The following is a 14,295-nucleotide window of genomic DNA, read 5'->3' on the forward strand; positions in this document are numbered from 1 at the left end:
CACCAGATCCCAAACATGCCCCTCTGGGTTTGTCTCCAGGACAGTGTGGACCCCTCCTTGCTTCTTTCTCTTCGGGGACCTGCCCACACGTGCCGTCTCAGAGACGCCTTCCTGACCCCACACGTGCGGTAGCACCCACTCCTACCACCTGCAGACAGGCCTTTCCTTCTGCATGGACCAACCTGCCCACAACCCGCTGTTCCCCCTCAGGGCTGCTGGGGACGATCCACCGGGCAGGCACATTGATGGTTGGCTGGTGGCTCCGTCCCCAGAAGCCACAGCACTCTTTCACACACCGGGGCTCAGTAGATGTCACTGAGTTGCTGGAATGAAGACTCCATCATCAGTGAGCTCAAGGCTCCAGGTAGCGAAAAACCATTTGAGAGCCAAAATGTAGGTCACACTTCAGGAAAAAAGACCCCAAATGCCCCTTTTCTTCAATGTCCCTTCACTATCCTCTGGCACTTGGCTGTTCAGCTTTCACTCAGCAAACATGTGTCAAGCACTTACTAAGCACCAGGCCTGATCCCACCTCTGGGTCATTTTCCCCTTGGCATTACCGCTCACCCTCCTGCTGAGCGACCCTGCCAACTACTCGGCCTGTGGCGGGTAGTGAGTGAGACGATGCCCGCTGGTCAGGCCCGGGAGGGATCTTATGTTTACTGGGCTTTGCCATCATTTTGGGTTTGCTCAGATGGCAGGGTCCTGGCACAAGGCCTGGCATAAACTGAGCACTTCACCCCTTCGTACCAGCCAGGCCAGAGTGAGCAGAAGACAAGTCAACCTCCCTCCAGGTGAAAAAGCCCCCAGATCAGACGGGGCTCATATGCTCAGGAGTTTCTCAGTGTGTGTTTAGTAAGAGAGCCGTTTCTTTTGGATTTTGACCCGAGAATAAATGTGGCCTGCTCAGGGACAGCTGCACCTCTGTGCTAGATGGAAAGGGACCGAGCAGCAGAGAGGCTGTGCCTCTTCACAGAGCCCAGAAACCTCCTCTGCTGCCGACTCCAGGATAGCCACGTGGACAACCTCAAGAACATGAAGGTGTGTGGGGTCAAGAACACAGCTGTCCTTGGGAGATAAGCTCTGCTTTTGAAGGCACGGCAGGACTTCGCTCCCATGGAACTTCCTGGAGACATGGAGCCCCAGGGATACCTCGGGAGGATCCTGGAGAGTTGTGACAGCCAAGGGCAATGGGGTCTCTTCGCTGTGCCTTCCCTGACACCTCCAGCCAGGCCCAGCCTATGGCCTGGGAGTGGGGGTCATATCTGCAGAGCCACCCTGGTGTCGAGCCTCTTCTCTTCAGTGACATCATTCTAGACCCGTTGAGCCATGATGTTAACAGTGACCCTCCTGCTTCCCAGTGTGCTTGTGGTCTAGGTCACCAGAGCCCTCACTGATGGCTTGGTGAGTGCTCTGATCGGGTACAGAGGAGATGGAAGAGGCCGGTCCTGCTCTTGAGGACACCAGGACAGATGCTTAAGAGCAGTAAAAACCATCCCGAGCAGGAGTCACGGCTGCCACAGTCCTACAGGAAAGCCACGAGGGCTCTCACTGCCAGCTCTGCCGGGGAAGAGATGAGTCAGGGGCCCGGTGACCAGGCGGCTCCCAGGGTGCCCTCTCCAGGCCCAGGAGGGGCGGCGGCCGGGGTCTCTGGCTGCCCATCTGGCTCTGGAATAACAGGGCCCTGCTGCCACATCCTGGAGCCGTAATCCCATCCTGACCACCGCTGGCTGGCTTTGGGGGCCGTGAATTTTCCACAGCACCTGCTTGTGAGTCAGCCCTGGTGGTGCCCATCTGTTGCCCCAAGAAGTTGGCAATGAAGCTGAGGAAGACATCAAACAGGTAAGAGCAGGCTGAGGTGTCCAGGACTTAAAGGAGGAAAAGAAAAGAAGGAGGGAAGGAAGAAGAGAGAGAGAGAGAGAGAGAGGAGAGAGAGAGAGAGAGAGAGAGAGAGAGAGAGAGAGAGAGGTGTGACCTAAATTCTTTTTGGAAGGAGAAGTTAAAAAGAAAGAAAAGGAAAAGAGAAAAAAGGGAAACAAAAGAAAAACCAGAGGCACACAGTAGGCCTCCACCAGCGTAGCTGGGGCAAACAAGCCAAGTCAGCACTAGGACTTCCTGCCTTCCAGAAAGCCCTTCAGGGACTCGACACAGTCCATTTCTCTTCTCTAAGAAGCATCTCGAGTTTCCATATCTCCCCTACCAGACTTGGGGAACCCAAGGATGACCCCTGGCAGGGGGCATGTGCTGAGTGCTCACTGGGACCTGGCATTATTGCAGAACCCCCTCCGGTGACCTCCCTCGGGCTTCAGAGCCAGGGGATAAGAGTCTCCGTCCCTGTTGGACAGCTGAGGGCGTGGAGGTTGAGCACACCTTGAGCTCACACCAGAGCCACACCCATATTTCCTGCAGGGACCCTGGTCTCAAAACAGATAACCTCTCTCCAAGCTGGGGTCTCTCCAGCCCGGGCGGGGGGGGGGGGGGGCTTGGGGATCCACCCTGGGTCCGTGGGAAATTACCTCGGTGGGGGCTTGAACCGCCCCGGCCCAGGGCTGCCAAGTACAGCTTGGTCAAGGTCTCCGACTGGAGCAGCTGGGGCTGGTGGAGTTCCCACTTGAAGCCCAGGCATTCGAGAGTCACGTCTGAGGGGAGAAAATGACACTGAGCAGCGAGGCAGGAAAGTCCCCGCACAGAGCCGCGTGACTGCCTCCAGACACTCCTTTCAGTCCCGGCTGTTAAGCAGGACCAGTGGCAAGCAGCTGCCTCAGGTCTCAGTGAGGTGCAGCCCTAAAGGAGCTCAGCGACCTGGGGGACACCAGGGCAGCCTCACTGAGCCAGCGGTGAACCCAGAGAGCTGCCTGCAAAGCTGTGGGGCTTCAGGGGCACACGGGCTGCCCTCCCGTTTTGGGAATTGGAAAAGGTTTCCCAGGAACCTTTCAGGGACACTGGCTGGAACACTCTGGTGGGACCTCATTACAGTGTTCCTCAGTCTCAGCACTGTTGACACTCGGGGCAGGTGACGACTCTGTGAGGACTGTGCTGTGCATTACGGATGCCCAGCAGCATCCTTAGCTTCTACCTACTGGATGCCAGCAGCACTCCCCTCCCCAGCTGTGACAACCAAGAAGGTCAGCAGACATTGCCAGTGCCCTGGGGAGCAAAATCATTCCTGTTCCCTGCTGAGAACTTCTGGATGGTTAGTACCTGAAAGGCCACAGAAAAGTCACAACACAGCGAGAGGCCTGTCAGAGAGGCAGGGTCTGCTGAGTCTCTCTCCTCTAGGGAGTGGAGATGAGCACAAAGTTCATTATTTCACTAGAAAATATGAAATAAAATGGCAATGTGGGCTGGGGCTGGGGCTCAGTGGGAGAGCGCCCGCCTACCACGTGTGAGGCACTGGGATCCATCCTTAGCACCACATAGAAATGAACAAATAAAATAAGGTGCGTGTCCATCTACAACTACCAAAAATAAAAAAATTTAAAAAAAGACAACGTGAAGAAGGCCCTTTGCAAATTGCAGAAGGTTTTAAATCATTTTTTTTAATGTCTCAACTTTTCCTTTTTTAATATATATATTTTTAGTTGTAGATGGACACCATTTTATTTACTTGTTTTTATGTGGTGCTGAGGAACAAACCCAGTGCCTCGCACATGCCTGGAGAACACACTATCACTGAGCCACCACCCCAGCCCCCGCAGAAGGTTTTATAGGGGGAATCTTGTCTGTGGATTGCATGGATGATTTAAAAAGAAGAGACTTTCACAGGAGGGCAGGTGGAGTATCCAAGGACACCAGCCAGGTGAGGCAGGGTGAGAGGGCTCTGCACAGCTCAACTCCTGTGTTAGCACAGAGCTGGAGGAAGGGATGACGCAAGGGCTGAGCTCCCCAAACCCTGAATTTCAGTGCTAGATAGGACCTGTAGGGCTAACGAGCCCCATCCAGTTATTTCTTGGCTTTGCCATCAGTGTGACTGTGTGACCTGGGATATCTGTTTCTTCTTCCTGTTACTATTCTTGCTATTCACCTGGGGATCACACCTTACTTCTTGGATCAGCCCAGGTGGTCTGGTTAGGCTGAATTAGAAAAAAAATCCCACTCTTAGGGTGACCACAGGCAGGAGCATAACTGGATCAAACATGGTCCCTCACTGGACATTGCTTTCCACTTTCAAGGACGGCCGATGCAGGACAGACATCGCCAGTCGATCTTAGAGCTCTTTCTCCCAGTCAGGAGATAGCCTCAAAAGATGGACCTTTTCTGGGTCAATCAGAATTGATGGGTGAGAAGAAATCTATTAGTCTCTCCTTGGAAAGGGGCTCAGCTCTGAACTCAGGCAGCACTACATGGGGTCGGGTTTATCCTTCCCCAAAAAACTTCTTTAAGGGCTGACTTTGGGCTGGGGGAGTAGCTCAGTGGTAGAGCCCATGCCTAGCATCATGAGGCTCTGGGTTCAATCCCCAATATCACAAGAAAGAAGGAAAGAAGGGAGGAAAGAAGGGAGGAAGGAGAGAGCTGACTTGTCTAGGTTTCTTGTGGCTCAATGGACCTTTGTTCAGAACTGGATGGTCCAGTTCTGATTCTTGGTTCTATTTCAGGAAAGTTCTCTTGGACAAGCACAGATGTGGATGTCCAAGTCATAACTGGTTAAAGCCCAAAGGGGATAAAGCAGCCCAAAGCAGCTGCCTGGTGCTGAACGTCACTGTTTCGTCTTCCAATCTAAGGGCGACTCGTTAGTCCGTTTGTCCTTGTGTGTTTACTGAGCTTGGTTTTCATTCATCATGTATTTGACAAATATTTACAGGCCAGTGGACAGGAATGGTTGCTTGAGGTCTAGTGATCTGAACTGTAAAGACCACAGAGTCCCCTAAACTCAGCCACATTCTGATTTCACCCACAGATGACAAAACTCACCTGCTTCCCCGTTTTGGCTGGCCTTGTCCTTCAAATTCTCAGTGAAAATTTTCTGGATTTTTGGAATACGTAACCTCAAGGGAAAACACAAACCAAAAAAATCCAAGAGTTAATCCTGACATTTTTCTCCAGCTGGGACACACACCACTCCAGTGTGTGCTTCCCTGCAGCCACCAACAACCACCTTGTCACATCATGCCCTTTGGGGGAGCTTCCTCAGGTCACTGTGCGTGGATTTGACCACTGTAGGCTGCCGGCTGGTCCCCAACACTGACTCCCATGTCCAGTCTGTGGGTCGGTCTTACCAGGGAGGTATTGAGGCTGCCCCTGGCTGCCCGAACTACACCTTATTTGGTGAGTCTCTAAAACAATGGCAGATGGTAGGTGCTCAATAAATATCCTTTGGAGAAAACAACAGCATGTTCTACCCACTTTTGGGACTAAATCACCAACAATTTTGTTTGGCAGTTATACAGTCCCCAGTCACAGTGCCTCTAGCCTGCTCCTCCTGCCAGGGTCCAGCCCCTAGGGCCCAGGCTGGCCTGCTGAGTGCCGTCATGTCCAGCTGCTTGCCTCCACCTGATGATATTCTGTTGTATTGGTCCGTGGTCTTTGTCTTTATTATTATGACCTTTACCTAAGCTCCTCCCGGTCACTCACTCCTCCACCCCCACCGCCAGCCCTCCTTCACAGGATGCAGGCCTGGTCCTGCAGAGCTGGTCCTGCCTCTCCTGCTGAGTGTCCCTACCGTCCCCCAGTGCTCCCAAACTCCTTGGCTCAGCTAAGAGCTCCTGCGTCACTCTCTGCCTCATGCCTCATTGGGCGCCCCCCCATCCAGCCCCTTCTGACAGCTTCAACCGTAGGCGGGCTCCTGCTTCCTCTCCCCCACAGGCCCTGCCACGGGGCCCCAGCGCACTCCTGCTCTCCTGCTTGCCTTTTTCCTTGAGGGGCTCCTACACACCTTCAGGATGGACTTTGTCGTTGCCTTGTCCAGTGAAGCTAGGCCAGCACCCCCCCCACCCCAGGATGAGCACCACTGAAGGCCCTTCTGGGTGACCTGTGGCTGCCCAATTGCTCAGGGTCCTCTGCACCATAGAGCATTGGTTTATAGCTCTGCCCTGTGGTTCAGATCTGCAAGCCATCATGCCGGGGCTCAGTGAGTGTCTCAATGGATGAATGACAAATAGATAAATGCTTTTCCACAAACACTATGTACTCAGCCCACTAAGCAAGGAAATGAAACAAAATTTGAGTCACATATTTATGGTTTGAGGGTGGTCATCCCAAAAAGGCCAGCCAGCCAAGGAGCACTTGATGACCACATCTGGTCCCGGTAGTGTGGTGTCTACTCAGGCATGCTGTTTTCCTGCACTCCCAGAAGCCCTCGCGGGCCAGGGTGTGTGGAGGAGCTGTGAATAATACTGCCCGTGCCGCCCTTTCCAGGGCCAGAGAGGGTTGGGAGTGACTCAGTCTCAGGAGGGGCTCAGGGAGCATGAGTTGTTTACCCACCAGGACTGTGGGCAGGACCCAGCCACCCTCACATCCTCCCTCAACCCCCTGGTGGCTTGGGTGACATGTTTGGGAACATAGAGCTGGACAGGGTCAAGAGTTTGGACCACGTCTTCAAAAGGGAGCCATGAGTTTTGGAAAATATGGGGCAATGCCCATGAGCTCAACCACACTCACAAACATCCCTGTCACCAGCTGAGCCAGGAGATGCCAGAGCAAAGTGAGCACCCTGCCTCCTCCGGGGGTCGAGGTGCCTCTCAAGGTGGGCTCTCCATCGTTCCGGCTCTGCAGAACCCAGCGAGTGATGGATGAATGGCATCTCTTTACCCTTTGGGGGACTAAATGGCCTGAGATGAACGATGTGGCAGATGGGGACTGTGCTCTTAGGCTGGGAGCTCCCTCCCCCAGATCATGGCCCATGATGGAGAAAGGAAGGGGATCCTCTAAGTTTCTCAGGGACACATGGCCTCCTTCAGGAGTCTCACAGACCTGGGCTGGGTCCCAGTCCTTCCGTTTTCTGCCATGCAGCCTTGGACCAACCTGTGTCTCAATGCTTTCCTCATAAAATGGAGATGTTTGGGTGGGCAGAGGGCAAATGTCCGGGAGGCCGTGTCCACGTGCACTCAACTGACATTTGCCCTTCCGCTTCCTCTCTGACTCAGACCCTCAGGCTCTCAGCCCACTCTCCTGGAACTGCTCTCTGGTAAACATCTATGGGTCCCATTTTGACATCTTGCCCCTTGGTGTGACCTCCCTCCGCCCTAGGGATGGGCGTGGCATTGCAGGCCATATGGGAGGAAAACATCAGGCAGGGTCACCAGGTGGGGAGCAGGGAGGGCTCTGGGCCCTGTCCAGCACCATGACCCTTAGAGTCTTAGTGGGGTGGCCCTTCCCTTGGGCCCTGCCTGAGGAGGGCTTCGCCCATGCTGGATTTCTGGGTTCAGGTGACAGTGTGAGTCCACACATGCCACATCTCACCAGGGACTCTGCCTGACATGGGCGTACTTGTGCCAAACGCTGTTCTGAACTCTTTCCTTGGATTATGCCATAATTCTCACTGCAATCCCATAAAACAGCATATCCTGTATGCAGATAAAGAAACTAAGCCACAAAAGGATAAGGTTGTTTGAAAGGAAGCCAGCATTTCCTCATCTGTCACCCCTTCCCCCATGGCCCAGGCCCTGAGGAGGAGAGCAACCAGCGGTGCTGCAGCATCTCTGAACACTGGCCTGAGGGCCCGCAGCGTTGTGGACACAGATGCAACCAACTGGCCAGCTGGGCAACACCCAGGCATGGGCCTGCTCAGGACAGGACATAAATGGGAAGTTGGAAGCCCGTGTCCCAGCTTCCTACCCGAGAGCCTTTACCAACCAGAAAACAAGATGGGTCCAGCTCCTGTCCAAGCACCCAGCGCCCTCAAGTGGAAGAAGCAACAATTACAGCATCAGCAACAGGAGCAGGGCTTGCTGTGGGCGTTTCAGGGGAGGGATGGATGCCTTGTGGTTCAACCAGGCTCCCCATTGGCCAGGGGGTCTGGAAGGGAAGGGAGGGAAGATGTGGCCACTACCTCAGCAAACAGAGGGCAAGCAGAAATTGTGTGCCAGACTCTTCCCCAGGGGTGCAGCCCCTGCTCATCAGGCTTGACCTTCAGCTCATGAGATAGATACTGCCAGCCAGAGTGCATGGAATCCAACCAGTAGAGGCACTAGGGAAGTGAAGAGTTCCTTCTGCAATAGGTCCAGTCTGTTGTGGGGACAGGTATGAGAAAACTCATAGCGTGGAGGAGTGAAAGTCCAGCTGGCTGCTGAGGGGCCATGAGATTGAGGGGGATCAACTGATGGGTAGAAATGGGCATTTGTGAGAGGTGTCCAAACACTCAGCCACCAAGTTTGGTCAAGAAATCATTCAGTTCCTGGATGGTACATTTAGAATCTTGTGGGGGTCTCCAAGTTCCAGGTGCAAAAGAAAAGTCTAGAAAAAATATTGTCAGCCTCTCTCTGCATTTTTGTCACCACCTTGCCAATGTGCCCATGACAGCCCCTCCATCCAATCAGGGTGGCCCAACCACAGGTGCGGATTCCCCCTACCTTTCTGGGTTCTTCAGAGTTTCCTCAATGTCTATGCCCAAAGCCTGGCACATCTGGGGAAGTGCCAGCAGGTCCCCGAAGAAAGGCTCTTGAGGCAAACGCCACCGGTTGGTTGAGCCAACGATCCGGCGCTCCAGCCGTGCTTTGTGTTGCTGGGTGATTAAAGAAAGAGAAAATCTTAACTTCCTGGGCATGCCAGAGTTTCCAAATTGTACAGCAGGAAGAAAATCAAGGCAAACTTTAAATTGCTGGTTAATTTTCAAACATGCTAATATTTCTCATAGTCTCTTCTCAAGATAAGGATGCTGTCTGTATTCCATAGACCAAGGATCTAAAGCTACAGAGTTATTTGGAATTTAGGATTAAGGACAGGAGGGGCCAGAGGCCAAAGGTCAGGGGGAAAAATTGGTTTCCTCACAGGTTGCTCTGAAGAGTCCACAAGTCATAGTGTTTGGCTTGAAGTACTGTTCTTTAAGTATCCTAATGTCATTCAGAGAGACTAAACTAAGGAGATCCTGGGCAGGGGCCTTTCTTTTTTAGCAAAATATACAAAACATAAAATTCATATTTGAAAAATATGAAACACATTATTCATTTTTAAAGGGTACAATTCAGTGACATTTAGCACATTGATAATGTCACGTGACCATCACCACTATCGAGTTCCAGAACATTTTCATTGCCCCACAAAAGAAGCCCTATACCCATGAAGCTGTCACTCCTCTCTCCCCTCCCTGCCCTGGTGACCTCTAAGCTGCTTTCCGACTCCTCATATTTGCCTGTTCTGGATATTGCGTGCGCGTGGAATCACATGGTTCAAGGCCTTTGGGGTCTGGCTTCTTTCATTTAGCAGCATTATTTCCACACTGCGTTCCTTTTCGAGGCGGAATAACGGTGCACTATGTAGTATGCGGCATTTTGTTTATCTAGTCAGCAAAGGGACACGGTTATGCCTCCCCCTAGGGCTATTGTGAAGAGGCTGCTGTGCATATTCCTGGGTGAGCTGTTGCTGATGGCCCGTCTTCTAATTTTTATTTGTTTGTTTGATACCCAGGAGTGGAACTGCAGGGTCACTTGGAATGGGGCCTGACTTAGAAATTTTCTTGAGGCTTCAGAAGAACTTCAGCTATTTCCTTAAGGGAGTGGGAGACCACCCACCATGAAAATAAACCTCAGACTCAAGACTCAAAGAAGCCAAGCAATAAAAAAGCACCACGAAAAACACATGAATGGACATAATTGGTCCTAAGCCTTCCAGGCACCAGGAGGGTAGTGGAGGGACTGTGGAATGGAGGCTCTGAGCATAAATCTTCTTCTTCTTTTTTTTTTTAGTGGTGCTGGGGTTTGAACCCAGGGTATTGTGCATTCGAGGCAAGCACTCTACCAACTGAGCTATATCCCCAGCCACTGAGTTCAAATCTTGTTATTGCCACTTACTAGTTGTATGGCATTGGGAAAGTCACTGTACTCTTTTTTGAGCCTCTCTTGCCCTCGTGTAAAGTGGAATCAGGTGAAATGGGAAGGATCTATGACAAAGATGATGATAATGACAACATATGATGATTATGACAATGGTACTGATGGTGGTGGTATGATGATGGTGTTGATGGTGGCGATGTTGGCGGTGGTGATGATGATGGTGATTGTAGTGGTAGCAATGGTGAAGTGTGATGGTGATGATGGTGACCGAGATGGTAACCGTGATGGTAATGATGGTAGTGATGTTGATGGTGATAATGGTGACGGTGGTGATGATACCATCTTGCTTTCAGAGTTGTTAAAAGGGATCAAGTAAAGCTTGAGAAATAGGCGTTAGCATAGTGCCTAAAATATGGCGGGAGACTGAAAACTGGCTTGGGGTCCAGATGTAGTCCTGCTGTTGTGTGAGGCATGCACAGGGGTCAGCGCAGACAGTGGGCTGCTCTCTGCTTTCTGGACGGTGCTGCCTGGACATGCTCTTCCCAGCAGACTCAGCCCGTAGAGCTGGAGGCCCTGGGAGGTGCCAGCCCTTGAGGAAACCTGGCAATCCTGCTGAAACCCAGTGCCTCTCCTCACCATGACCTCCTCCTTGTGAGGCTGATCTACTCACCGGATTCAACATTTTAATGAATGGTAGTGGAGATACACAGCAGGAAAGAGATGAGCACCTGAAAGGCAAAAGAGCTAAATTTGAAATGCTCAGTAAATTTCCAAAGGGTCCTTCAAAATATTATGGAGGAAGTTGGCCTAAAGAATCTATATTTTGCCACAAAGTAAGGAGTCAGTCTCAAATGTGTGTTATTTGTCAAATCAAGAGGATATCTGGTTTTTAAAGGCACAGGAGTAGACAGACAATTCTCTGCCATTGTGCTGGGAAAGTGACTCAGATATAGCAGCACAGGGACAGCCTAGGATTCTCTGCTCTGCAAAGCTGAGGAGGACCAAAGGCCGACAACAAACAGGCTGATGGTAAAATTTACTAAAGGGATAATATCATTATTATTTTAATATTTATTTTTTAGTTGTAGGTGGACACAATACCTTTATTTTATTTTTATGTGGTGCTGAGGATTGAGCCCAGTGCCTCACCCAGGTAGAGTCAGCGCTCTAGCTCTGAGCCACAACCCAAGCCCCAGGTAATATTATTAATAGGCCCAAACAACAGGTGTGGCCAGGGCTGTCCTGGACCCAGGGGACTTATGGCCAGCACAGCTTAGAGGGTTTGAAAGGGAATAAACAGAGGATTTTCCAACTGTCTTTCAAGGCAATTTGTTTGCATGCAACAGAAACCAATCTGGCCGGGTGCAGTGGTGCACGCCTGTCATCCCAGGGGCTTGGGAGGCTGAGACAGGAGGATCATGAGTTCAAAGCCAGCCTCAGCAAAAGTGAGGCACTAAACAACTCAGTGAGACCCTATCTCTAAATAAAATACAAAATAGAGGGATGTGGCTCAGTGGTTGAGTGCCCCTGAGTTCCATCCCTGTTACCCCCCCTTTCTCCCCAAAACCTTGCCTATCAAGTCAGCCTGGGCTGGGGTGTAGCTCAGTGGTGGAGCAACTGCTTAGCGAGTGTGAGGCCCGAGGTGTGATTCCCAACACCATAAAAAAGATATGTCCTTCATGGCTGGATTTCCACCTTGCCCAGGAGGTTTCTCCCATCCCCAGGAAATACAAAGCTACTTCTCTCACCCCCTTCCCACCCAGGAGTTAGAATGGCCTGCAACTCGCTACCTGAAAACCCCCCTCCAGCTTCCCATGTCCCTTGATTTCAACCCCAAGACCTCAACGTGGCGGAGAGGAATCAGAGAACAGAGGACAGCGTTCCACACCAGGGCAGACCTAGTCTGCCCAGAATGAGACACGCCACCAGGACTCCAGGATGGCAGGAATCCTTCAGCTTGGAGAAAGGGTTTGGGGTTCGCCTGGAGCTCTCCCAGCCACTGCTTCCCTTGACAGGATACCCGGGAGCCTCACTAGCTGATCTTGAACCAGGGGTACCTCTGTGGCCCAGAACGTGTGTGTTCTTTTCTCATCCCACCAGGCAATATGCCCTTAGTGGCTTCTGAGAGTCAGCTCCTAAGTCCCCCTGAGTAATGGCAGCTGCTCCTGGTGGCCCCTCAGCTCCCAGAGCCCCTGCTCTCCAGCCAGGAATTCCTGAGGTCCCTCTGCCAGCTGAGCCCAGTGTGAGCAGGACCCGGCCCTCCGAGGCCCTCTGGGTCTCTAGACTGGATAGAAGAACCAGTCCTACTTACAGTTGGGAGGCCCTTTCGCCCAGCAGCGGAGTGTTTACTGAGGAGATGTGTCCAGGGGAGGGACCCTCATCGCACTGTCTCTGAATTTCAGGGGGACTGGCGGCTGGTCACTCCTGAGCCTGAATTCCGATAGCTCTGATGACATCTGGAGCTCACCCTTTTCTTCTTAGCTGGGCGCTTGCCTTGGTTTCCTGGGGGCATTGCGGGCACCATGGCGACAGCAGGCAAGGTTCCAAGCACTTCCTGTTCTGGTTCTGGTTTCAGCGCAGGATGGGGCGTATCCCAGGTTCTCAGAGGGGAACTGAAGTTCTCACTGTGAGCAAGGGCTTCTCACAGGGACTAACTGGGTCCCAGGTACTTCCTCCCCAGCCTCCTCCCAGAGAAGCAGTGCCACCCCGGTTCCCTTAGAGCACCAGGATCTTCCTGGAGCCACCTGGGGCCACCTGGAAGAGTCTTTAAAAAGGCTTCCCTGAGGGTCAAACCCTGAGCATCAGCTGTCAATGAGGTTAGACTGCAGGTTCTCAGATCAGATCCCTCCTAGCTCTGACATTCTGGGGTACTCTAGCTTTCTGTATCCAGAAACGTTTGGAGAAAAATATTTCAATAAAAATGGAGTTTTACAATATTAAGAGCTCTGCCTAATGGGTTGCTTTGTTGATGGGTAATTTTTCAATTTATTCTCTCTGGGAACAAGAACTACCTAAAAGTCAAGGGCAAGACCAAGAGCTTTTATGCCGGGGACCCGGGTGGAACCTTGCCGTGTCTTCAGTGACTTGGCTTGCAAAGCCTCTGCCCCCCACCGAGGAACGCATCAGTCACATCCACCTCGAACCGTGGTCCATCAAGCTTGGACCACTACTCCAGGGTTGCAGAAAGCCCTAGGCATAGTAACAGGAACCTGAAATTGGGCAGATTATGAGATTGGAGGATGGACTGTCTCCCAGGTTTCTTCTCAGCCTCTCCTGAGTTATGGAAATTACAAAGTAGCACAGGAGAGTAGCTACTCTACCTGTAATTGTGTTCAAGAAAATAGGAAGCCCACATAACACACACACACACACACACACAAGAAAATATAAGACACTACATAGTTGGGAGGCAACTCTGAATTTACCTCTCTCCTTATCCTGCAATCCTGCCGGTCCTGATGCCCGAACTCTTTGCAGAGTAGTTGGTTACTCTCTGTCTTCTAGGAACCCAACAACTGAACTTGGCTCTTAGAAAGTGCTTGACAAATCCTCTAGAATTGGTTGATTGAATGTACTACTCAACAACTCTGCTTTTGCATGTGGATGGATGTTGTGTGTGTGTGCATGCCTGTTCATACATGTATGTATGTGTGGGTACATGTGTCCTGTAGGTCCTGGTCCTGGTGCTAGTACACAAATGTCATTGTTGGCAATTGCATTCATGTATTCATGAATGGGGTGGACTGGTTTAGAGCAGTGTCTTTGGGTTGTACATTGGATGTGGGGTTTGGGAATAAAATAGGAGGGGGTTTCGTGGTAGGCTATGAGTGACCCTAGCAGCTGCTGCCATCTGGCTGAAGAACAATTGATGCTCAGGGTTTTGTGTTTAGTGGCAGCAGCAGCAGCTGGTGCCACAGTCAGACTTGAGGTGGGGTCCAAAGGAACCCACTGTCACTCTCCTCTTTGACTAGCACTGCCAGAGAGGTCAGGAGAGGCAGGAGGGATGCATTTGGCAGGAGAACAGTGTGGCAAGAGACTGGGGGCAGACACTGCCTTTGTTTTACGTTTTAGATCCTGCCTACCCTCCCCTGGGTAGCCAGCCTCCAACCCTGCTGCCCGGCCTGCAGGAGCCAGAGGCAAGAGGCAGAGCCTACCTTCCTGAGCCAGGCCCCGGGGCTCTCACACTTGAAAAACAAAGTATTGTGGAATTTTTTTTTTTCCTTTTGCAAATGCAACTCACTTATAGGGACAATTTCAGAGGCAAAATATATTGAAAAGAAAAATAATTCGAATTCCATGGCCAAAGTTAACTGTCAATAGTATATCAATATTTTGTGTGTGTATGCATAAATTTTAAAAGATGAGATTG

General features: G+C 51.5%; 1 protein-coding gene across 2 annotated transcripts in view; it reads right to left on the reverse strand.

Annotated features, from left to right (window-relative positions):
- Btbd16 (BTB domain containing 16) overlaps nucleotides 1-12,471 on the reverse strand; it is a 47,258-nt gene extending 34,787 nt beyond the window's left edge. The window contains exons 1-5 of one of the 2 annotated variants that reach the window (XM_027930161.2): nucleotides 12,238-12,471; nucleotides 10,597-10,654; nucleotides 8,508-8,659; nucleotides 4,912-4,985; nucleotides 2,517-2,639 (exon numbers count right to left, since the gene is read on the reverse strand). In XM_027930161.2, coding sequence (XP_027785962.2) covers nucleotides 2,517-2,639; nucleotides 4,912-4,985; nucleotides 8,508-8,659; nucleotides 10,597-10,608 — 361 coding nt within the window. In that variant the 5' untranslated portion in view covers nucleotides 10,609-10,654; nucleotides 12,238-12,471. The remainder of the gene's footprint in view (nucleotides 1-2,516; nucleotides 2,640-4,911; nucleotides 4,986-8,507; nucleotides 8,660-10,596; nucleotides 10,655-12,237) is intronic. The other variant, XM_071610683.1, reaches the window with a different exon arrangement.
- Nucleotides 12,472-14,295: the final 1,824 nt, after the last annotated feature.

Source organism: Marmota flaviventris, chromosome 4, assembly GCF_047511675.1.
Source record: "Marmota flaviventris isolate mMarFla1 chromosome 4, mMarFla1.hap1, whole genome shotgun sequence".
NCBI lineage: Eukaryota > Metazoa > Chordata > Mammalia > Rodentia > Sciuridae > Marmota > Marmota flaviventris.